This window comes from Micropterus dolomieu, linkage group LG12 (genome assembly GCF_021292245.1).
Source record: "Micropterus dolomieu isolate WLL.071019.BEF.003 ecotype Adirondacks linkage group LG12, ASM2129224v1, whole genome shotgun sequence".
NCBI lineage: Eukaryota > Metazoa > Chordata > Actinopteri > Centrarchiformes > Centrarchidae > Micropterus > Micropterus dolomieu.
This window is the reverse complement of record NC_060161.1, coordinates 15,083,079-15,108,552: the sequence shown is the minus strand read 5'-3', so window position 1 is coordinate 15,108,552 and position 25,474 is coordinate 15,083,079. Positions and strand designations below refer to the sequence as shown.

The 25,474-nt window shown below is 41.4% G+C and overlaps 1 protein-coding gene and 1 long non-coding RNA gene across 2 annotated transcripts; one reads left to right on the top strand and one right to left on the bottom strand.

Moving 5' to 3' along the window:
• Nucleotides 1-383: 383 nt before the first annotated feature.
• ppp1r14bb (protein phosphatase 1, regulatory (inhibitor) subunit 14Bb) lies at nt 384-24,750 on the bottom strand. Its single transcript, XM_046064302.1, has 4 exons — nt 24,077-24,750; nt 3,855-3,938; nt 3,727-3,759; nt 384-3,601 (listed from the first exon to the last, which is right to left on the bottom strand). Exons 1-4 carry the CDS (start codon nt 24,275-24,277, stop codon nt 3,533-3,535), a joined length of 387 nt encoding a protein of 128 aa, XP_045920258.1. The 5' UTR covers nt 24,278-24,750; the 3' UTR covers nt 384-3,532.
• Nucleotides 23,733-25,034, top strand: LOC123980089. The gene is made up of 2 exons (XR_006827371.1): nt 23,733-24,534; nt 24,701-25,034. It is a non-coding gene; the product is annotated as an uncharacterized LOC123980089 (long non-coding RNA).
• Nucleotides 25,035-25,474: the final 440 nt, after the last annotated feature.

Genomic DNA, 25,474 nt, shown 5'->3' with positions numbered 1-25,474 from the left:
TAATGGTGGAATTCATATAATTTGGACAATAGGCCTTTTTTCGTGGCAGACATTTTGTAATGTCATTGCAGGAAAACCACAGGAAGAACTAATAACATTTATTATGTCAGCATATCATTTCCTCTCATGGCTTACACACACACTTACAGGAACCGAGCCTATTATTAAATACACCTGTGCTTTACCTGCTAAAACAAGTCAAAATGTCTTCCATGAAAAATAGTCTATAAAGAAAATGTTAAAAGTGAATAAACTGCAAAATATCAAATTTTAAAAGGGATGCTTTGTTGAACTAAACACAAGCGTTGTATAATCATGTATAAATCTCTCTAGGTATTCTGAAGCAAAGAACTGACACACCCAATAATAAGACAAACAAGATGTCCATTTTACATGTTTTTATTAAAGTTGCATAAAAGTGTAACAAAATTGGGCAAAAACAAGACCTGTTGTTGATATTGCTACATTTGTTTGTTTGTTTGATCTAATAATTGTCCAAAAAACACCTCCAGTCCTCTAGTCCGCATGTTTTAGCGCTTGTATTTAGCCTCAATGATAATAATCACTATATATATATTTTTTTGCAATTTTTCCCCAACAATAAAAAAAGACTTCTCAATAACAGTCTAAGAAGGTATAATCCAAACCTGGATTTAGAAATGAAAATCCACTCAAATTCAGCTACTGATTGAGCTTGCCTGGTACAATCCCACCATTCATGTCTCGCAAAAATGCAGACCGAGCTTGATTTGGAAACCTCACCAGGAAGGCAAAAGCAATCGCACCAAAATGTATCTGAATGGACTTATGTTCAACTACATGTTAATCCAAGGCCCGGCATCAAGAAGTGTCATGATCACAATAAAAACAGACCAGTATTCAAATGGTAAATGTAAAGAACATTGTTTTATCTAAACAAAATCACTGTATCAAGGCCTAAGTATTAAACACTCACTTCTAAAAAAACAACAGAATCTCATTTTGTTTTTCAAAAATAAAAGAAGAAAAGGAGCGACTGAAGAGCAGAGATTCTCCTTTGCCGCAGTTCTGCTCAGTAACACACCTTTTTAGCAGTTTGCGTTACCTTTTTAAAAATGAATGTCTCCCGTTTATTTGGTTTGTGTAACATAAATAATACCTAAGGCAACATCTGTTTTCTTTAAAAAAGGAAAGGAAACTCAAGAAAGGATAGATGGATGGTGGACAGAAGGATGAAAGTGGGTGGGAGGAGGGGGAGAGAGGGGTTGCCAGGGAGAAATGACAGAGCAGCAAAATGAAAATGGGCCGGTGTGTGTGTGTGTGTGTGTGTGTGTGTGTGTGTGTGTGTGTGTGTGTGTGTGTGTGTGTGTGTGTGTGTGTGTGTGTGTGTGTGTGTGTGTGTTGAGAGAGAAAGCAACAGACAGTGGAGGTCGGCTGTCACCGCAGGTGTTCACAATTGGCCATCACGGCAAACGTTACTGTGTCTCCAATTGGCCGATGGGCTTAGGTCTTTCATCTGATTGGCTCAGGTTTAGAAACAGATGGCTTATTCTTGGAGGTGATTGGCAGCTGCAGTGGGGGAAACACGCAGATCTTGTGACAGCTACAGACCGGCCTTTCTCTCTCCCTTTCTCTCCCAGTGCTTGGTGTGTATGTGTGTGTGTGTATGTGTGTGCACATCTGTGTGAGAGGCAGCTGTGTTTCCGTTCCCTCCGCCCCAAGGGTGGCCTGTGTGTGTATGAGAGAAAGGATAGAAAAAAAAAAAGGAGAGTGAATGCATTTAGACAGCGTCAGTTTAAAATAGTGGCCTCCCTCCCTCCATCCCTCCCATTCAGACATCCCATTGGTGGGTCTACTGACAGGCAGAGGACAGTACAAAGTTTCTACACCAATGTGGAGCAAGGACATTTTCAGAGTTTCCATGTACATGTGACAGCTCCGAACTGATGGCTGCCAAACACAAACAATGTGGTGGACTAAATCATTCCTAAGATAAAAGGAAGAGACTGTGAGAAACAGACAGAGAGAGAGGGGGGATGATAAAAAAAACAAGGCAGCTTTGTTCTGGGTCCCCCCAGTCGGACTGTCAGTGTGTGTGGGACAAAATGCATCCAGAAAAAAAAATTTAACTCTAAAACCCCAAAACAGGAACCAGTCCTATACTAAAAATCTAATTTGTCGTACAGAACAGCAGAATATACAGGCCAGAAAAACACTCCTATTATGAAAGTTGCTGTACATTATGTAGCAACATACACACGTAGCATTTAGCAACACACAGACGTACATAAGTATGTGCAGGCTGGACAGCAGTGGCTTCTAAAGAGCCTCTTTTATGACTGCACCACGCATTTAAAGATAGAAAAACATCTCTCTTTTTTTTCATGAATTTGAATTCTATTCAAGCACACCCGACGTAGGAGAGCATCCGTCTACTCTGGCCTCAGGGGAGGAATTTTATTCTAAAATCAGTTGGACCGTTTGACCACCCCAACCAACCAGTGACTTTTTTAAGCTTCAACCACTATTTCCAGGGATGAAATTTTCCTCTTTGTCGTACTAAAGATAGACCATATGTATTCTTTGTGGTCAGAGGTTCAGATTTTCTTCCCAAAATGACATAGCGCAGATTTTTCAACAGATACACACGCACAAAAAAAGTCAGTCTTTAAATGCACCACTGTAGCAAATGCCTCTGATTAAGGGGGGTGGGGATGCATCTGAAAAGATTGTACGGACCCCCAAATAAGTTTTAAATTAAAAAAAAACTAAAGTCAAGTGAATATCTCCATGCCCTCAAACTGAGAAACAAACTAGAAAATATAAAAAGAATCATGGTTGGTAGCTGGATCAAGTTTAAACAAAACAAGGAATCTCATTGGTAGAGACAAAAGCACTGATTAGGCCCTGCTTCAAGCTGATTGGCTGCTTCTTCCTCCTTCATTGTTCACCCTTCCACTCTCTCCTTGGCTGTTGCAGACGCTTTCTCTTGGTCCTCTTCCCACTCTCGGCCGCTCCGATCTCTTTAATTACGGGGCTCAACTCATCTCAGCTCCTCTTCTCCTCGGACAGATGGAGGGTGGTATGAGGGAAAGTGGGAGCAAGAAGAGGTGGGTGAGGTAGAGGAGTAAAGCCAAACAAAGGGTGAAGGAGAAGCAGGGGTGAAAATGAAAAGGAAGGAGAGTGCCTGGATTGAGAGTGATGAATCTGGTTATTATGCGTTCTTTCCTTTCCTTTTGCTTCTTTGCTGATAGTTTTTAAGAAGGAATTTTTTTAAAAAAAAACTAAACAAGGGAAGGGCAAACAAAATGAAAAATAAAAAGTGACTTATGGGACTGGATCCAGGCAACGAGAAAAGAGAAGAGAAAGAGATAAAAAGAAAGGAGTTTAGGACAGAGGGCCTAACGATGAGTGGAAACGAGGTTCAGTTTTTCATGAAGATCCTCAATGGAAGAAAACAGACATCAAAATAAAAGGATAGAAAGTGTGGTAGGAAGACGAGAAGTGAGGGCTGAGGTGGAGGGGGGGATGTAAGGGAGGACGAGGGACGCCATCATTTCTTCTGAGGCGTGGAGAGCTTCTGCATCCCTCGGATCTTGTCAAGCAGCTCTGAGACAAAGTCCTACGGGGAAACAGGAGGGACAAAACACAGGATTCAGAAACAAAGAAAACCTTACAGAAAACCTTAACGTGTCAGGGCGTAGAAAGATGGGAGGAAGGAATGGAGGAAAGAAGGAAAAGACTTACCTCAGTAGGTTTATAACAGTCAACCAGCAAGTCCTGTAAAGCAATAACAGACAGTCTGAATATATACTGTGTCTCCTGCATCTGTGCGTCCTTACATGCTTCGACACAAGTGTATATTAGGATCCTACCTTGACCCTGGCTGCCCGCTCAACGTCACTGGGCATATCCAGCAGCTCATCCACATCTATCTCCAGCTCTGGGATGGCCTCCTCCTAGAAGACATGTAACAAGAGAAGAAGGGAGGAGATTAAGAGACACAATTACACAAAAAAAGTAAAACAGTTGGTTAGCAAACACTGTTAATGAGAGTCTGAAGGTGACAGCTCACTGTCACACACACATTAGTAAATCTCTCTTCATGGACACATGGACAGAAATCCTAATTGTCCTTTCTATTCTTAGTCCACGCGTTAATGTTAGGTGGTTGTCTGCAAATAGACCAGCACAGGCATTCTCTCTGCATGACGTGGTACAGTGATGATGAATGTCCATGTCTGAACGCTAGAGGGCGGTGCCCGCCCATTACCCCACATGTGCAGAGAAAAGAGAGGAGAGACAAAGGAACAGAACAGTAGGTGGATATTTTCAAATCATATTTTCCAAGGATGGAAAACAGAAAAACAAATTGCCTTTTTAAATTCAAACTTTATTTGCCCATTATGCAAAAGGATTGTGAAAATGCTTATTCTATATAAAGTCCCCTTCAGCTCTTCACTTTTCAAAACCCACCTGTATTCACAAAACGAAACGCTGCTTTGGTTGAGAGTTTAAGATTCTGAAGAACATACTGGAAAAAAAGTAGTGGTGGGATGACAGTGTTTCAACACTGCAAGCACATCAGGGCAGCAAGTAACAATTATGGTCATTACTGATTAATCTGCTGATTCTCGATTAATAGATGAATGATTTGGTTTAAAATTTTTTAAGGTAAGTTTAGAATCACACCGTGACGCTCCAGGAGTCTGAGGTGATAGCTTCAAATTTGTTTTTTTGTCAGACCAAATGTCCAAAAAACCCAAAAGATATTCAGTTTACTATCATAAAAGACAAAGAAAGAAAACAGAAAATACTCACATTTAAAAGATCGACTGTTGAACTTTTTTACTATTGCTTTTTACTTTTTATGTTCAATCGATAATCAAAATAGTTGTTCTGTCGATCGACTAATTGAAAACACTACTGTTGCGGTTGCAACGTGTTATTTTTACACTTTGGTTTTTGTGCTTATTAAACAAACGGGATACACCGTGTTACTGAGCTTTAGAAGTGCTGGGAGGGGGATTTTGTTATCTTCGAACAGAGCCAGGCTAGCTGTTTCCCCGCTTTCCCTGTCTTTATGCTAAGCTAAGCTATCGTGCTGTTGGATGAGGCTTCATATTCAGCATACACGTATGAGTGGTGCTGATCTTCTCATCTGACTGCACAGAAAGACAGATAATAAGTTTACCCACTCAAAATTAGCTTGTAATTCATATTTAAACAGAAATGGCTGCAATAAATGAAAAATGCACACTTATGCACTTTTAATTTCAGTAAAGCAATTATTGTCTGCTACTGATAAGCTGACCTAAGAGCACACTTGCCTCTAGCTGGGCTTATCAAATAAATAAAAGTGAAAACTGAGTTCGTTGTAAGTTCGTTTTTGTCTCTTTCCTTTTTCCTTCTCCCGTGAGCCAATCAATTCTTTATTTCACTTTTTTTCGATCTATAAAATGCGGTTTAATAGCCTCCCACTCTTTCTCAGTTTCTCCGTCTGTCTCACTCAAACACACAAGCTCAGTGTGTGCCACCAAAGCAGTTCACCACTGGCAACAACACAGACACTTGCATAAAAACACTCATTTCCCTCTCTTTTGCAGCTCAATTGCTACCCTATATTCATGTCATTCTCTAGGAATCTCTGTCTCATTCTCGTCCTCCCCCTCGGTTAGAGTTGCCCACACCAGCTGTCTCTGCACCTGCCCAATTGCCCCCTACCCCATCTCACACACACACACAAATGCACTGACAGACAGGCGCAGCATGCTGTGTGTGCACATTTATGTGTCACGTTTACTGAACGGTAGATTTTATTTTCAAGTGAAGTCCTCAACATCAAACACATCCTTTCTGTTACACACATGGATTAAAGAATTATAAAATGGGCATTAATAAGTCTGAGCTGGATGACGTGTGTGTGTGTGTAGAGGGTGGGGTATAAGGATTTAATTTTGAGCAGGACAGCCTGTGTGTGTGAGATAGAGACTGGAAGTGACAAACAGACTTACTGTCAGCAAAAGCACACACACACACACACACACACACACACAGACACACACACAGCAGAAAAGCAGACAAAAAAGTGAAAAATACTGACACAGACACACACAAATAAGCTTGAATACTTACAGAATTTCAAAATTAAAGCTCTGAAAGACAGGTATACGCACACATGCGTACACTGAGGACATTTGCCGCACGCACTGTGAAGCCTGACACAAAGACTGATCTACACAACATGTGGGCTCCATTAGCAATTACATGCATTAAAGGAAGCTAAGAAAGAAAATGTGAGGAAGACGAGAAGACAAAGAAAACAAATACTGAAACTCAGTTCTTTATCTCTGCTCAGTCGTGTGGGTAAATTAAGAAAGGGTTTTCTTGAACTTCCAAATCCCAATTCTGAGGAGAAATCTTAAGATAAAAGATTTCCACAATCTACTTTGTACCTATTCATTTTTTGTCTTTTTTTTTTTTTTTTACATTGCATAGCATTTTAATTCTGCTTTGCATCTCTGGGGTAACTGCAATGCGTTAATTGCACTGCATTGTTAATTCTACCTGAAAAGTGTAAGCGACACACACTGGCTTCCGTTTCATACAGCTTACTTGATAATGATTTGAGAGACAAACTGTTAAATCTGCGAGGGGGGGGGGGGCTGAAGAGAACGCCCTGAGAAAGGAAGGTAAGAGGTTAAGGAGCATGTTGAGAAGAGGGAGCAGCTGAGTCGAGCAGACCGAGAGGGGAGGGAGGGATGTTGAAAAAGGCCGGAAGACAGGCTTCAGAGAGGAGACACAAAGAAAGCAGGGAATCACGAGGGAGGATTTCCAAAACAATCCTCCAGACTGACTTACTGAACTAGTCTGGAGGGGTTTTTACTGTTGGCTGCAGATGTGGTCTGGACTGAAAGGTGGCTACAAGATATTGGCACATACTTCAGGATTGTAAACGAAGCAGCGCAGTGCAAAGTGTAAAGAAAGGCGAATTGGATTCATCCTGAACCAGGAATCTATTCAGCACATCCAAAAACAACATCTGCAGTTTGGGTATTTGACACATTAAAGAACTCAGTGTGCAATTTACAGTGATACATGTGTAAGTAATAGATACAGCTGGGGAGGGAAACCCAACATGAAGTGGAAAGTGTTGCTCCAACGTTAGCCTCCAGAACACACTCAATGCTCCATGCCATATATATCTGAAACTGTACTGGTGGAATAAAACACCACTATGTCAAAAGATATTCGCTGCTGTTGTTGTTTTGATGGCTGATCTTCACTTTGGCTGCAGAGATGTTTAGCTAGTGGGGAGATTTGGGGCCTGTATCATGAAGTGAGATTAGTGGGTTAGCCAGCTGTCTTTGAGCTTAACTCTGGTTTTCTAGTATCACAAAGCTGGCTCGCCTTCTTTAACTGAGGCCGACCACCATCGTAACCTACGCTGCGTGACTAACCTGCTCTTGATTGCTGACCAGTCACCTCCTTGGAAATACTCAGTCATTGTTCCTATCGAATGTCAGCTTGGACAAAAGTAGTGGTGACTGTGGTTACAATAGATACACCAGTGGACTTACTTTACCTGATAATGATGTCAGATAGAAGTTTCAGATCGCGTGTCCACACTAGGTTTATTAATTATGCTAAGTCTCTTTGATTGCCAACAGGCTTTGTGACAGTGCAGATGCTTTTACTCTATTCACGCAGCTCAGAATAATATTTGACTATTTGAGTATTAAACCTTTAATGACTCAATGAGATAATAACTGGACATAAAAATATACACACCTTGTCACCTTTTACTTGAAAAACTAAATCCAGTAATCCAATAAAGGCGCTTAATGAGCTCAATCAATTACAAATGCAACATTTTGTGACAGAAAAGATGCAAAAAGTTAATCCAATTAATTAAAATACACTCATTTAATGTTGTGTATATGTCACCCTGCTATTAACAGTGAGAGTTTTCCCTGCAGATATCAATGTTTCACCTCACGTCACATCAACCCCACTCGCCGTGGCTCTGTTGATGTTACATGTAAATAAGAAAGCTGCTATTTTGTCACCTGTAGGTTACAGTGCAAACATTTTAATTACACATCTTAAAATGTACTCAGTCTGAACCACCAGCATCAGCAGCCGATACTGTAAACTGGCACAAAGACCTATTTTAATGTAGTCTTTACATTTAATTATACTATTTCTGACACGCTTGCAAATATGATTCACACACCAACACAATGAGGCTGTGACAGGGAGAGAGCAACAGACGAAACACGCCGTCTGTCTGGAGGCTGCCTGCAGAATGAGATGTGACAGTATGAGTGTGTGTGTGTGTGTGTGTGTGTGTAGGACAAAGTACTATTCCTCTCACAGTAGGGCTGTGTAGCGGCTTGGACAGATCAAATGCCAGATACAGCTCCCTCACCAGAAAAATACGAGCTGCACAAGTAGGTCAGTGCTTCCGTATCGCAACACGCCTATCGCCTATATTGCCTGAATATCTCAAAAAAAAAAAAGGGAAGTGATGAGAGAGAGCAATGAAACAAAAAAATCATGGTTCCTCCAGGGAGGCTTGGTCAGAGACTAGACTCATCATGTGTCTTTATTTTACACTGACTACACTTCACAGCACTCTAACTTACCTCAAACCTGATTAAAACTTGCAACTGTGATTAACTGTGGCTATGAACAGCTGAGACACACACAAAGCAGTTACAGGCTACACACACACTGAAAGATGAACTACGCAGATATAAAAAGTAAAAAAACGGGATGTGAGCGTAAAATCCTATCAGACAGATGCTGATAGGATGTAAGTATCACCGCATAAAGACATATGGCTAATGGAAATGACAACACGTTGAGTGTAATAAGGTGGATATAAGCAAACTCCTTATCAGCGAGGGAAGCTTGATGTGTAAGTAGGCCACAGAGGCCACCTACAAGGATTACACAGCATGTTGTCCACTACATAGCTGATTCCTGTGAGAGGGACTATGTAAACTGTTTGTGTGAATATGTGTGTTAGCTATACAGCCAGAGAGAGAGACCACACGGGCGAAAGTCATTCAAATGTAAAAAACAAATTATACAGATATACAGGGGTTCACTAAAAAGCTGGATGATGGATAATAAATGGCCACTTTTGCTTTCCTAGGGCCTCAATAACAGACTAGGATAAAAATAGTCAGACTTCAGGATGGCCGCTTGCCCGTTTGCTGCAAAGACAAAAACAATGTTTTGGCTGGGTACTGTGCAGGGGGAAAGAGGAGGGGGGGACAGAGGGAAGTGATGGTTGGAGCAAGCAGGAAGGAGGAAGAAGAAGTAGTAGGAAAAGTAGGCCGCGTGGCACTAAGCACTGTCGCCATTCACTCCAGTTTCCGAATGTGTGTGCTTGTTTTGATTGAATAACCCGGGCTACTTTATACATCATTTACTCGCTCTGTTCTGCTCTCTGTTACGCAAACTTAGAGGGGAGGTTGTGATCTACGTGTTACATGAAAACTTTGACATGTTTACGCCAACTATCTACACAAGGACTCCCTGTGTTGAGGTCAGTCCGAGCAATAAAGTGTTTGTATGTGTATTATAGAGTGGGTAAGTGAGTGTGTGTTTATGCTCCATTGAAACTATTACCCTAGGCTGGTTGACTTGGCACAGAGACACAGGTACCAAATATGTGTGAACAGTGACAAAGACAAGTTACAGACACACACATGCTCAGCAACTCTGCAGGCAATTGTGAGCATAGGCGGAAATCACGGGGGGGACAAGGGGGACATGTCCCCCCCCTTAAAAACCACCAAATAATATAATGATATATACTTAAAACTATTGTGTAAATAGTAAAACAATACAAATGCAAACAGGGCAATTAAAGTGCTTTTTAACTTTAGAAACATTTTGAGTCCCCCCTTTTCTTGCCTCAGTGGTTTGGTCCACTGCCTGCTTTCCCCCTTACAGGAGTCCGGTGGCAGAAAACCAGTTCAAATCCATCAGTAGTTGAGAAGCTCCAGTAATGTTAAGCAGCCTGGCAGGGCTCTTTTATGCACTTTAAACATTGGATAAACTGATTCTTTTGTCTTTAATACAGATGATGGTGAGTCATTAATAAATTAATCATGACAAAAAGTTATGATAGGTAGGCTAAACAATTATTTTTCCATGAGCCCACTCTGTTATTATAACATTACCTAGCTAATTTGGTAGCTTGTTTAACAGCTTATCGGACTGGAACTCATCTTCTACAGCTAGAGATGAGCAGATTGATCAGCTGGGGACTGAAATAGGCTGTTTATTTTCGCTTACTCGGCTCCGACTAGTGACCGGGGCCAAGTAGTGTCAAATATCCAATTTTCTGCCGGTCACATTGAACGTTACAAACAGGCTGCGCTGCGCCGTGTTTCGTGTCTGCACAGACAGTAACCTCATGTCACAGCCACACACACAGGCTAAAACGCGTCCTAGGTGTGTGGAAGTTATTCACGAAAGTGAAGACAACACAACGTTCACTACATCTGCAGAGAAACACACAGAAAGAGATGCGGTGGATATTGTAAAGCAGGGACCAGGTAAAGCAACAGTGAACACAGCTGTTGGTGACGATGTCACTCAGACCACGGTGGTCTCTATCGTTAATTAACAACAAGCCTCCTCCACACGCGGATCATCTGCTGCTGTGAAAAACCAAACGTGAGTTCTTTTAAATAAAACTGCTGACAAATAAAGTCAGAGCAGACCGAGAGAGACAGACAGGTGTAGGTGTGTGCTTGTGTGTCTGAGGGGAAAAACAAGGTGAGCAGATTACCGTAGTTTGTTATTAAACATAAAAATAAATTGGAGAATTAGGTAGAATTAAAATGGTGTGCAATTTATTTTCAGCTCCTTTCAGTGAAAATGTGTGTTATTTTATAATCAGTGTTATGATTATGACCATACAATTGAATGGACACCAGTGAGAATAGCTAACATTTATACTGGTGCTGATGGGGATCCTAATAAAAATAGATTTTTCCAATAAATAGTTACAAAAATGTTTGTGGATGCTGTCAGTTATAGATCTTAGAAATAAATAAAATCGGAATCGGCCAAAATTAGAATTGGCAGGTCAGACCAAAAATCAGTAACTGGAATCAGCCAGGAAAACTGTAATCTGTGCATCTCTTACTACAGCGATAATCCTGTGTGTGAACCGATACTAGGCTGACACCGTAGATCCACTGTTGTGTTGGGTTTTGCGCATTCTGATCGTAAGTGGCAGCAGTTGGCTTGCTTCCGTAAAATATTATGAGTGAGTGAGTGAGTGAGTGAGTGAGTGAGTGAGTGTGTGAGTGTGTATATAAGAGACATCCTCTATCCCAGAAGAAACCTAAATTACTATGTAAGTCATATTTAAACAACTATTGCTTTGTGTTGTTGGACAGAAAAATAGTAGTAAGACTTCTCTCTGTGTACACATATCCTATAGGCCTACAAGTACAATTTTGGCTGTATTATTTGTGTCCCCCTCAAAAATTGCTCTCATGAAATTTTATGTTCATTGTCCCCCCTACTGTGAGATGAAATTTACACCCATGAATGTGAGCACTGTTTGACCTGTGTTTCTGTTCTCCCAGCTCTGAGAACGTAGTGTCCACACAACTATTGTCAACAGTCCCAGATCACTAACAGCAGCAGAAAGGTGCTGTTGTGACAATTAGTTTCAATTAGTTTGAATCAATTGGTTAAGAGCTAAGAGAACAAAGTCTGGAAACAAAGCACCTGGTTGGATTTTCTGTCAATTTGCACTCAAAAAGGATGTTGAACATCTTAAATGGAGAAAACTGTATTGTGCTATAATCATCTCTGTCTAATGGTCCAAATTGATCCAGCGCTTTGTCAATACTTGAAGCTCAGCTTCAGTATTCATATTGTGAAAGGGGATTATTGGTGCATCCCAGGCAGAGAGAGCATCAAACCACCCACTGAGGTGTGCTGCAGGACAGGGTGAGGCACGCAAGATAAGAGGGCAAAACAGAAGCTAAAGTGGCTAAAGGCCAATGAAAAAACTCAGTTGAAAGAACAGAACATTGTGATGAAACACTTGGATGTTGACCAGGTCTGACAACATCAAGGTAAAAAAAAGGAGATGGACAAATGAGAAAAGGGATTATCACAACAGCTGACAATTACTCTGGTAATGCTTTCTAAAGCAATCGCACTCTAATGTGATAAGTATGGTCTTGTTTCAAAATCATATATTCCTGCATTGCTCAAGTTCAGAAAACTGGCGTAAGAACGAAACATGCTTCTGCAAAGATTCACATAATTATATTTGACTAAAGGAGGCAGAGAATGGGTTTTAAAAAGGTAACTACAGCTCACACAGATGAGCCGATAAGCACACCTTCCAAAGTCACAAGTCGTGTGCATGTGCAGGCCTGTTCATTAAATAAACCCTGATTGGTTGAGCCAGAAAGGATTTGCAATAACACTGGAGTTGGGCCAACACCAAACATGGGACTAACAACAACTCAAAGGCATTTTGTGATTCACTTGTAATTGTTCCTTCCCTCAAAATTTGTTTCCTGGAGAACTATGAATCTGTGAATTCCTGCATTATGGAGGCTATGCCGGCGGGTAATGCTTGTGTTAATGTTAATGCTCATGGACACGCCAGCATTGAAACACTTTACTTCATAAGATGACCGAGTACACCACAAAAGTTACCAGAACCCTTTTGTAAAAACAACAAAAAATTTTATTTAATTTATTTAAAATTTATTTTATCTTTAAAGCTGAAAAGCTGCTTGCAAGCCACCTCGAGGTTGTAATTTATAACACCCTTGTGACTGATCTGTCAGCTGATTAAAACACACACACACACACACACACACACTCACTCTAGTGGAAAAATACTGGGCTTGAACCTGCTTCCTGTCATGCTCTCCACCCTGTCTCTTCATCTTTATGTCTCCTTTGATGTCCTTCCTATCTGGTTGGCATTACCACTCTGCGCTGCTCTCATATAAATCATCCTTGATGGGTCTGTAATGCTGAGGGCATGATACCACTTACGAGAGAGAGAATGTAAGAGAGGGGGAGTTACAGAGGGGTCAACAAGGGCATAGGGATTAGGGATGCACTGTGTCAGTCATCGCCTGCTGCTTTTTTTCCATCTTCTTTCTGCCTCCGTCTGTCTCACATGATCGCTTATCAGGAATCTGCAGCTTCAGTAACAGACATTGTCAGCTTCCCCCTCAGACACCTCATTTTCTTCCACACGTAACCAGCTCAGAAACGAAGGCTTTTTTTCTAAGGTCTCTACTCTGTTCTTTTCTTATGAGGTGAAGGAGTTAAAACACCAGAGCACCCAGCTACTTCCTGTCTAGGCACGTGACCCCGGGAGATAGCGGGGGAGGGGAGCTCGGACGATATCTGTGGGAAGCGGCTGGCTGAGTGTATGTTTGAGAGAATGTGTGTGTTTGTTAGACACACTCACACAGAGTTGATAGAGCGACATTGGCGATACTAGTGTGTGTGTCTGCAATTAATCTAAGTGGTGATTGGCTGCTGTTGCCCCCCCCCCACAACCATAAACCACAACAAGCCATAATCAATACAATGTACTTATTCCAGTCTGGAGTGCGTATGTAACATCTTGTGTGTGTTTTATTGTGCACCTTTTGTTTGTGTGTATGTGTGTGGTTGATATTCATCTCTATTGCACGTATAATCAGTTGGATGTACTTCCTCCCAGGAACAATGTGATGTCCTGTTTTGAATCATATGAAAAACAGAGAGAAAGAGCCACAGGCAAAAAACAGTTCTGAGGCATCCCGGACAGAGAATGGAAAATATAATTGTTCTGTTTATCAGCCATATTTTCTTTAGCCCCTCACACCTTGCAAAGGAGTTTGCAGTCAGGTCTAAGATTATCTGGATTCCCCCTGATGAAGGAAAATGTTACAAACAGTAATCAACTTGTTATTGCATCTCTACAGGCTGTACAGACACACGTAGCTCCTAAATGTGTTTCTTCTATTAAAAACCCCATCTTGAAACAACACTTATAGCTCATGCTACCAGAGACCACAGTCCTGTCAGCCTTTCTGCTATCTCACTACATATAAAATACAAATGGCTCTGTCACGTCAAGTGAAAGGAACCAGAGCCTCTGGAGTCTGGTGGTAGAGATGTGGGCATGCTATTGTGTCCAAGAGCTGTGTGGGTTGCTTCAGACTTAATGCAGGAGAAAGCCAAACCAAACAGGCTCCAGGCACACACAACGTATCTTCACATGCTGCCAGGAAACGTTCATCATTATAATTAGGATGCAACCACTGTAGTTTTGGCAGTTCTTACACAGTCATTTAGTGACAATAGAAATATATATATATATATATATATATATATATATATATAAACCTAAAGCTACCAGTAGACATGGATTGGCCCAGTTGCACTCAGAGCACACAAACACACATTGCTAAAAGTCTATTTAGAGAGTTGGAACGTCACCCCCCCCTCCCCTCCCCCTAGAAAAAAAGCTGCCCATAGTCATAGCTGCCTGCGGTACGGTTGAATGATTCACACATCAGCTTGTTTGGCCTGACTGAACGGTTCTGTGGTTTCTGTGTGTTGACTGGACACGTCCGTGCTGCTGCCCCTCTTTCGGGGGGGAAAACACTCGGCTGGTCCCTCGGGGTCACAACCAGCAGTAGGGAAGACTTGTACTGGTAACCGCGTGGTGCTGCCAGGGCTGGAGCTCTGCTGCTGTATCACACTTTCTATTACACGAGGGCTGCAGTTTGTTACTGCTGATGCCCAGTTACATTTAGTGTTTTCACCCAACTGTAAAGTAAAATTTAAAGCTAATCATTGTCTATTTGCTACTGTTTAATACAGAATAACAGAAGTAAGGAGGCTTTTTTCCCCTCCATTGAACCTTCTAAATTAGTGCAGTGCAGAAACAGCACAGTGGTTAGCACCAAAGATGGATCAAAACTGGAGAAATACCTAGGACCATTTCAGCAAGTCTTGTAATGTTATAATTAAATTAAACCTAACTCAATATGTTTTAGCCAGCTAGGCAAATACAGCAAACATAACATACTGAGTATGTCAGACAACCAAAACTAGCAGTTGGGGAGCAACAGAGGTGTGCAAACAACCTTTGGCTGTTAACGTTTAACATTTGCTTTTAAATTTGCATAAAAATACACACACACAAACACCATCTATCTCTTCAGCCCACTCTAATTACAAAATGCCTCCAATGCATCCATCTGAAATATGTGAACCACACAGCATCTCAAGTGCCCACTTTTGCCCTCCACCTCCACTCTCCATCTCCTCTCGAGTCTGTCATTTGTGCAGCAGAGAACAGAGGACAGATCTGAGGAGGAGGGGAAATCACACGCAGACTGATATCGACGTGTGTGCATGTGCGCACGCTCCTTGGGATCATTGGAAAAAGTAGCCTGAAGTGTTCTAACAAATTGATTTCTTCTTTTTCTTCCATCAATTGCTAATTACCATGAGAGGAAAAAAGCAAACATTAAAAACAAAACTCAGGAATGAATACATACAGAAAAAGGCACCACACACACGCACACACACATCTCCACTACAAGCCATAAGAGTCATTCCCACTACAATTGTACTGAAAGAAGAGATTACGTGCAGATTAAAATAAGAATGCATACAAACAAGGATTATAGCAGATTATCATTATGTCACTCTTGGCGAGTACTACTAACACAACCAAAGGACCCCACATTCATTTGATCCTTTGCCAGGCCATTCATTTAATGACTTGGACCTTTTATTCTGCCGATTTTAGGCAGAAGTGTAGTTTGACAATCCTTCAAGGTCATTCAGGTTTCATTTAGAAATATTTTTACATTTTCATCATAATTTTCACCCACTTTGCCACAGCAGCGTCCAGGTTTATTTATGGAACCTTTTAATTTATTCTGCCATATTTAGATGTAATCCGTTTTGGATTTTAAAAGGGATTAGAGAACATTATAAATCTTTAATGCAGATCAATCATCAACACAACCTCTGACTTCTTGAACGCTGGCAACACATTGGGTAATCTAATGAGTTAATGCTTTGGTTCAACTCCATTTTCAGTCAAATCACTTACAGGATAAAACCCAAAACACACAGTGTGGGAGATTCCAGCAGACCATCACACAGAAACAAAACAGACAGACTTGGTCCAAAACAGTAAACCTAACAAGAAGGTCAACTTTTTCTAAGTGTCGCCCTCATTTTTCCTTCTGTTCATTCATCCATTTATATTCTTTCAATTTGCTTCATTTGTTATTCTATAGGCTTTGTGTTGGTAACTACATGTATTACTTTTGTCCTGGCTGAGCAAGAGCATTATCTGACCTTTAAAACATGTTAAAAATGAAATATGAAAAGAGTAAAATTGAAAAATGAAAGCATGTGAGCTATTTTACTTGTTTTTCTTGACTTGAATCTTTATTGAGCTCAGATGATGATGACAATCTGCTTGTCAGCGTTAATGTGTGACATTAAAAAGCCGCGGAAAGTTAAATTTCTGTTCAAGATGTATAACAGATTTTGCACACAGTGGTTCTGTCTGTCCCATTAGGATCATTCGTGTATATGTTTCACTAACTGTTTCTTTTAGCTGCCTCACAGCTTATTTCCTCTCCTCTGAGGTTTGTCCAGGATCACCAAGTTTTGATGGCCTTTACAGAAACTGTAAGCAGATTAAAGTGATAATCCACCCAAAATCTTTCTGAACAGAAAACACACATGCACTGTAGGCCTGAACAGTGGCGGGAAAGGGTGCTTCAATGTACATCTGGGTAACTTTTTTCTGCCTGTAATACTTGTCATCCGCTGGAATCCATTCTAACAGCTGTGAACTCAAGATGACCACTGCTTACCCTTATTTTTCTCTTAATTTTTGGTAGCATCCACGTCAGATTTTATAATATAACATTATATTATTATAATAGAACATTTGCGTTACTTTGTTCATTCAATATCCTTAATCCCAACACTATGAGAGAGAGAAAGAATGAGGGAGAGACTGACTCCGTTCCTGATGAATCAGTAACTTGTAATCATTTCTGTCACTAAGAGTCTGCCCAAATATGGTCAGTTGTTCCTTCCTGCTCAAACTTGGGTCTCAAAGTAGAGATTAACATATAAAAAAATTTAGAAGGAAACAGTTATGTGTCTATTTGTGATTCACTACTGAAGTAGATGAACAACATGAATATCAAACTACATAATTACAATAGTTTGTGTATCCTCGCCTATTTGTCCGTCTGCCTGCCAGCTGTCCGTCCATCTGTCCGTCCATCTTTCATCCATCCGTTTATTCCCAAAGCCATTTTGACCACAGCTGACTGTTGTTATACCATGAAAGTTTATATTAGGTTTCACACAGTGATGACATCATGGAGGATTCATCAAGCCAACATGGCACCGGTGCTCTCACCTGGCAAACTATCAGTGGCTTGAGAATGACAACAGGTCAGGAAGTCACTGTCAATGCTAACACGGCTCCACAGCTCTGAACAGTCTTAGTCGCCACAGTAAAATATTGGGAGAATGGCTTTGTCCGTTTCATTGTTTTAATATGGATTCAACATGGAGAGCGATAAACACAAAATCACCAAAACCTCACTTCATTTCTCATTTTAAAGCACCGCAACAACACCCTGGAGTCAAATATAACAACACTGGCCTGTGTACCAAACTACATCACTATTATATCCACATTTTAAAGTCTCCTCAAGTGTGCTAGAGCTCTCACAAAACAGCTATCAAAAGCATATGTGCGGGCTTAAAATGCAGTCATTTAAAAAAAAAAAAAAGGGCAGCAAATAGCACTATGGTGAGCGCAAGCGCTTGTCTGAAACAAACTGTATGATGCATTGTAGAGCATTCAAAATAATTAGCAAGGAGGTAAAGGGGTATTTTAACACATCACAGTCATCATGTTTATGGGAACAGAAGATATTAACAGCTTGAGTATTTACTGGATGCCAATTAAATGTGCGCACACAATATACACAACTATTCAGCAGGAAGAAAGGCTGGATAACAGACATTAAACAAGTTTTGTAATCAAACTCCCAATGTGCTCCACTTGACTTGTGATCATTAAAAAGGTCCAATGACTTTGTTAATCATTTACACTCGGCAGGCAGCCTAACCTGTGTGACGGGGTGATGCAACGGAAAGGCCATCAGGCTTAGCTAGCACTGCAACATAACACTGCAGGGTTTAACATGGTGGAAAGGTGTCAGACAGTGAGTAATAAGTACAGTATGTACAGGGTATGCTGTCATTTGTCAGCCAGCGTAGCCTGCACATACATTTGAAGCAAGCATTGCTCAAAAATCAAATCAAATCATGCATGTGCGAACAAAACAGGGACCCGCACTTAAAAAACATTGCTCCATAGCGCCGCTAGTGGTCAAAAACTCCACAGGGTACCTTTAAGTCATATACCTACAGATATTCACAATGCATACCTGGCTTCCCAGTCATGCATGCTTACATATTAGAATACATTATTAGAAATAGATTAATAACATGATCTGATGCATTCTTAAAATGTAAGCAAACTAAAAGGATCAATAAAACACTGAAACAAATGACCCACAAGGGTAGATTCTGATATCCTGGCTTTCTTCAGCTGAAAGGATAAAATTACCAACAGACCTGTCCCCCCGCAAACGTGGTGTAGTACATTCTTTTATCTCTTATCCATATCCTCAAACCTAAATCCCACTTTTAACACACACAGTCCCTTTTACAAGTAACTGACAGCCAAAATGGTGTCCCTTCATAATAAAGAAACCCTATACTGTATATTACACAAAGACAGTCGCAAATGTAGTTATGCAAGCCAAAATTGGTAAAACCAAGACAGACACGTGAGTGTGTGTTTGTGTGAATCAACAGGCATGTGCATTTATTGTACGTTGTGCTTTTGGGGGAAAGTGGTATGTTAATAGTGTCCATTTTTTCTTTGTACCGAATGTGTTTATCTCTCCTTTTTTCCGCCTCACACACTTCCTGTAACAACATACATTAACATTCCCCTGACTGACTCACATCCCTCATTCTCCCTCTCTCTCTCTTTCTCTCTCTCACTCTCTCTACATCCCTCTCTTTCTTCATCTCTTGCTTGGCATCTTTTACTTCCTTCCGATCTTACTCGCACACTGACCAAAACACACACTTAGCTTAACTTGGTTGATTTTACTCACTGAGTCTCTTAAAAAAGCTCACATAGTCAGTCAGTGGGTCAGGCTACGGTACATACTGACTCACCGCCAATCAAACAAGAAAAAGAACTGTGTGTTAAACATGTGGAACCACATGTGACCTATTAACACCCTGTGTGTGTGTCCATGTACGTGTGCGAATGTGTCTCTGTGTGTGTGTGTGTGTGTGTGTGTGTGTGTGTGTGTGTGTGTGTGTGTGTGTGGGGGGGGGGGGGGGGGGTGTTTACAAAGACACACTGGAGTCTTTCACTCCCGCAGTGTAACAACCACTCTTTGTAGTCACCCTCTTACACTCACTGAGTGAAACAGGGTAATACTGATTGGTATTCAGACCTTGAAGTTTAAGGTTTAAGCAAATATTGCACTCTCCTTTTGTGCATGTGTTGCTTTACAGTGTGAAGCCATTAAAGGAGGCTTAATCCATGACTGGTAGCTATGAATTACAGCTGTTCCAACAGTTAGGCTTCCCCTTACACACACTTATTTGCACAGACATACAACACCAGGACGCATGTTGTGCTTTAACTGACCTGGCTGTAACCATCACTTCTTTATTTGTCTGTTGCTTGAGACCACAGCAAACCAAAACAGACTCTGGGTGAAATTGAGGCAACAAAGCTAAGGAATAATCCATTTACTAACCTCCTCCTCCTGTTCATTAATATGCATTTGTATGAGAAAAAAGTAATTTTGTTCATTTATTCAAAAGTCACTGGACTGTTTTCAGTGCCTGATCGACTGATACAGCAGATAAACAAGGGAACTTTAGTCACTGCCCTTATATGATTTGCTATACACACACCACGTAAGTACGTATAGCGAGTAATAGCAGCGGACACATGTTACAAACACACTTTCTCCTTCTCTGACATCCCTGCCTACTCCTACTACTTTTTCCTCATGCCATCCCCTCTAGTTTGTTTCCCTTCTCTTCCCCCGTTTATTGCATTCCTGCTCACGAATCCTGCCTCTGTTCTCACTCGTATCCCCATCTGTGTTTATGCGTGTGTGTGTTTATGTGTGTATGTGTATCTGTGTGTGTGTGTGGCCACGTAGGACCCTGGAGTTTGGGGATCGGTCCGCCCACTTGCTCCACTGTTAACTGTGTAGCTACTGGTCAGCTTCGGTGAGCAGAAAACAGCAAATGGAGAGAAAATAAGTCTCTACCGACGAATAAACATTTAACAGCACAGTTGCCATGGAAATGATACCATGGCTGGATGGAAATTTGATCAGTGGAGATGTGGACTCGATGAGTGTAACCCCCACTTTCCTTTTCCCCACAAGTCAGTTCAAACTCACTAAGCACCTTATATACAAAGCCAGCAATAGAGAGGAAGCTTAATAACTACAGAGAAAGTGTACACAATTTATCCTCGGAGGAACACTCCCTGATTTTGTTTTGTGCCCAATAACCCCTTTAAATCCGAACATTTCCTACCAGTTTAGTGTTTATGTTTTTTTTTTAAACTAAAACAGTTTACAGTTGGGTTTAGGATATAAACTGTGAAATGGCGGGAATTGTGGGATTTAGAGGCTTATTGCAATGCAAGCCCACCTGTTTTATTTTCAGATGTACCCCCACAGCCCTCTCACATGAACTCAAGTAACCCCTTCACATGACACTATAATTACACTATCAGTGTTTAGGTTACTTTGGTTAAGCTTGTATTCGTACTTCAAGTTGCAAAAGCTAGATATTTCAACCTTTTATCCAATACTTTTTATCCAGTCCTATTGAACTGCGTATATCTTGTTTGTGTGTATATATGTCTTTAAGAAATAGCAAAGTAAAAGAATTGATTGTGTCCATCTTTTGCTAAATGGACGCAACGTTTTATTTCCCCAATGCACGGTTAACCAACATAAACATTTAACAAGCTCTGTTGCCATGGAATATTACTAAGGCTCGGCTTCTCGCTATAACCCACGGCATCTCTGACTGATGGGCTGACTAAGTGGCTGGATGAAAATCTGACAAGCTAGCTGCCAGAAATGACTAGTTGACTGCTTGTAGCATGTTTAAAGGGATTATATGAATGGGGGGAAAAAGCTCATTATGAATTCCCTCTTGAACAAACTCCATGCGGTTTTATTAATAGTAGAAATATGCATCCAAGAAAGGAGAGAAATAACAGGAGATAATGAAGAGTGGAAAATTTAGATATGGATTATGACATGAGTCAGAACAAAAAGACAGACAACAAGAAAGGAAGGGAAACGTGAAGGATTTACCAAGGTGAAAGGGAAAAAAACAACAAAAAACAAGTGAAATCCCAGGCCACGTGCTCCATATCGTTTTGTCAGTGAACAGGGTTCTCCCAATACCCTCTCTGCTCCCTGACCGGCTCAAGCTGCCTCTCCAGTTTTACTGTTCAGCAGCACGTGCTCCACATTTCTCAGTCTAAATGAGCCCAATGTGTCTCCATCAGTGAACCGGCTGTAAATGAATCTCTTTGTTGTCTAACAGTCTAGGCAGAGACCGGATCAGGACAACGTAAAGGGGGGAAACCTCTCTGGATGAAAGATAAAATAACTGGGCATCTCTGCTAGCGATGCATGAGAAAAGGGTGTCCAAAAATGTGAAATTAATCAATTATATCCCATTTACATGAGTATAATTTGATATACCTGTGACATGGCAATAATAAATCACGACGATCCAAGCCTCGGTGTCATTGCCACACCTCTTTGTGAGGCTTTTTGGACTCTTGGTGACCCTGTTTGCTCAGTTGAAAAGCAGACTAACAGTCGCAGTGTATTAAAGCCTTCATGACTGGAAGACTGAAGTGATTACTCAATGAACAAATCAATCTAAACTGAGAAAGAGCAATATTTATCCTTGAAAGTGTACGCTGTCTGCCTTCAATCACTGGGGTCCTGGGGCTCAAAATGAATTAAATATAAGATCCTTCTTATCCCAAACAGATTCTGAAAAGATTTGTATTTTCAAAAACACTTTGATTGTCATCTGGTGAAAAGTCGTGCTAGATTTTCTCCTGAACTGTTTTACTCATACTTCTGTTACTCTGCAAGATTTTTAATGCATGGCATATTAATCCATCATAGGCAGACAATTAAAGCGCATTGATTTTAAAATCCTCTCCAGGCCATTTAATCAGCTCTGCTGGCATGTGTCTCTGTAGTATCCCTGCTACTTTATTATTATCCTCATCTCGCGGGATATCCCTGTAAGTGCTATTAAAATCTCAGGGAAAGGAGGATACAAACACAAATGCTAAATAGAGAGCAATCTGGTTTTCACACCAGATGATAAGAGAAGTATGCAATTTCAACATTCCTTGAGCACATTTAAACTCTTGTTTAACTGTGGCTTGAGATAATATCTGATTACAATTAGTTACAGTTGGTCACTGGTAGACTGGATTTAGGACTCCCAGGTGTAAATCTGGAGACAGCCAGACCTCCTAAAGAGTCTCTGTTGTTGTAATAAGACAACTACTCCATCATTATTACAACACTGAGCCCATCCCTTTGTGTGTCTGCGCGCGCCAGTGGAGGCTTAAAATAAGTAGAAAGCTGTGAGAAAAGGAATGGGAAGTTGCAGGAAAGTGCTCGGGAAGTCAGCGCAAGGAGTGAAAACCCATGCTTTTTTGTTTTACTCTCTAACAACAAAACAATCTAACTGTTTATCTTTTACAGACCAACCTAACCTGGTGTAAATGTGTGTGATTTTGCTTCCAGCAACCTGCCTTTTCCCTCTTTTAGCCTACTAGGAATTCTCCAAACCTGTTAAGTCGTTGTACTCCTCACGCTAGGAATAGAATGTGGGTCAATGCCAGCTCAGTAGCGCTGACATGAGCTTACCAACTACTGACGCCAGCAGCTACACCACAGCTGCCGCCACAGGTTACATTATAACTGCATGGCTCTCCATGTGTCATGACCAAGGGTTTGATGTGTGATCGTGCAGAAGGAATCTAAAGTTAGCTTTCACTAATGCTTATGCGCAGTCATTATTACAGCCAGGGGGGTTCATTTTAAGGGCAACCCTGACAAAATGCATTACTGGACCCCCCACACAGACCCGTCAGTATCACCTCATTTGTCTTGATGAAAACTTCTCCCTCACCACAACCTACTTTAACTTTACTTAAAAAGAGACAAGAAATGATGGAGTGGGCTTGCAACAAGGGTCCCAAGAGTCCCAACCACACGCCCCATCCCTGTTTTTCCTCTTGACTTCTATGTTGAATTGTTACTATTTAAAACTGATGCTCCAAACTTATTTTTCCACTTAAAATCAGCTCTCAAACAGAAACTAAACAATACATGACAAAAATATGATATATGTAGTAATTTCCAGTCAGCCATTATAGTAAAGTAATTCACAGGTGTGCTTTAAAACAGCTTCAGCCAATCAGAACACAGAGCGGAGGCTGCTTATTTCATGATAAGGCCATAAAGGTGCATCAGCTACATTTAGCCTACCAGTGGGTGGGGTGGGATCTGAAGTTTAACCACGAGGCGTCTATCTGGTTTAAATGCCGGACATGATTTCTTTGTTTCTTGTTGTGTTCACACTTCAATTCCCCGTTTTCATTACCTCATCTACTTGCATATGGCCCGGATACATATGTGCTGTAGAACAAGCGAGGCTAGGCCAAAAGCAGCGACAAAGGGCCTCTTAACGTTTCTTTATCAACAGTTTTTTTTTAGGGCTTGACAGACAGACAAGCACGAGAGCTGACAAACTGCCTTACGGGGCTGTAGCCTACCGTAGAGCCCTATTACTTAGCAGAGCCGCCTGATCGATAAGTTCGATCGGTTTCGAGGCCGGTTATTGTTAGGGTCTTTACCTCACAGTCGTAGAGGTCCGTTAGCTGGTCGATAATCCACTCCTCCAGGTTCAGTCTCTTCCTCAGCTCCTTACGGTCGTATTTGACGGTCACGCGTCCCTGCTTCCGAACGGGTGTCTCCGGTTCCTCCGTGGTGCCGGCCGGCGTCTGAAAATACACCCGGGGTTGAGGGCTCGTCTCCGGGCTTGTTACAGCAGCCATGGTCGCTCGAGTTGGGGAGCAGCAGAAGAACTAAAAATCGCCCCCGGAGGTGTGGAAGTGTGAAAGGGGCGACGGAGAGGAGGTGAAGCGGTATGTGGACGTGCGGCTGTTCGCTTTTCCGCACTGAGAAACCCCGACTGATAAACGTGTGACTTGAAATCCCCCGAAGAAAAAACAACGCTGGACCTGATGCTTTTGTTGTCCAAAATCGCTCAAAGGGACATTGGCAGTGGCCGGTCGCTTCCACAAAACAAAAGGTGCCGACGGGTATGGTGAAACGTAAAGTGTAAACCGGCTTAATTTGCTATTTACAGCATGCAAACTCTGCTTATATAAAAAGAGACGGCAGCAGTAACGGAGCCGGCCTCAACTCTTCATTCACTACAAAGAGAAATCACACGTCTCTCTCTCTCTTTCCCTCAGTCCCCACGAGAGGTGCGTGCGCGCTCTCAGGCTGGACCCGAGCGCATCCGACGTAACTGGGGAAAAAAAGAAAGAAGATCAAATGGGTTTTTTTTCCAACTTTGATGACCAGTTCAGTCCCCCTTGTTTTATCTGCTTCTTCTCCTACACCTCCCCACCCCCCATTTCCTGTAACGTTCACATGTGACCCCCCTGGAACCCACTGTTCTTCTCATTTTAACACAACCCTCTTGGCAGGAGGAAAAGCTCTTCTGCTAGCATCATCAAACATGAACCTGAAATAAAGGCATTTTGTCTGTGTGTTCTCACCCCACTTTAAAATACTGCCATTGAATAGGCACCTATTCAATAGCCCAACCTTTGACTACTAACTTTTTGACTTTTTAAATGGCCTATTATTCATTATTGTGTTCACCATTTGCCTGCTCGAGGCAACCCATTATAGCTATTCTAAAGACCTACTAGGTTTGCAGCACTTTGCCCATGCACAGTATTTACAAAAATTGCCAGGGGCCTAACTGCTTCAAAAAGTTGGAATTTGAATGCTCATGTAACTATTTCACAACAGTTAAAATGTCTTCTCTGGAAAGTGTTAAATGTATGCGGGCCAAATTTCACACCTACATTTCACACTTGTGAAAGGATGTGTCAGTATTTCACAATAAAGGCCTACAGAAAAAGGTCTTTTTTATTCCATGTTTGTGATTTTTTCCACCTCTTCTAAGATTACACATTGTATGCCTACCGTTGGTGGAAAGCAGCTGGATTTCATAC

Bases quoted from the DNA above. Each gene is read 5' to 3' on its own strand.
- ppp1r14bb (XM_046064302.1), bottom strand. From the start codon at position 24,277: ATGGCTGCTGTAACAAGCCCGGAGACGAGCCCTCAACCCCGGGTGTAT. The intron at 3,939-24,076 runs GTAAAGACCCTA...CATGTCTTCTAG, and splicing joins CGGACCTCTACGACTGTGAG to GAGGAGGCCATCCCAGAGCT. The intron at 3,760-3,854 runs GTAGGATCCTAA...ATTGCTTTACAG, and splicing joins AGCGGGCAGCCAGGGTCAAG to GACTTGCTGGTTGACTGTTA.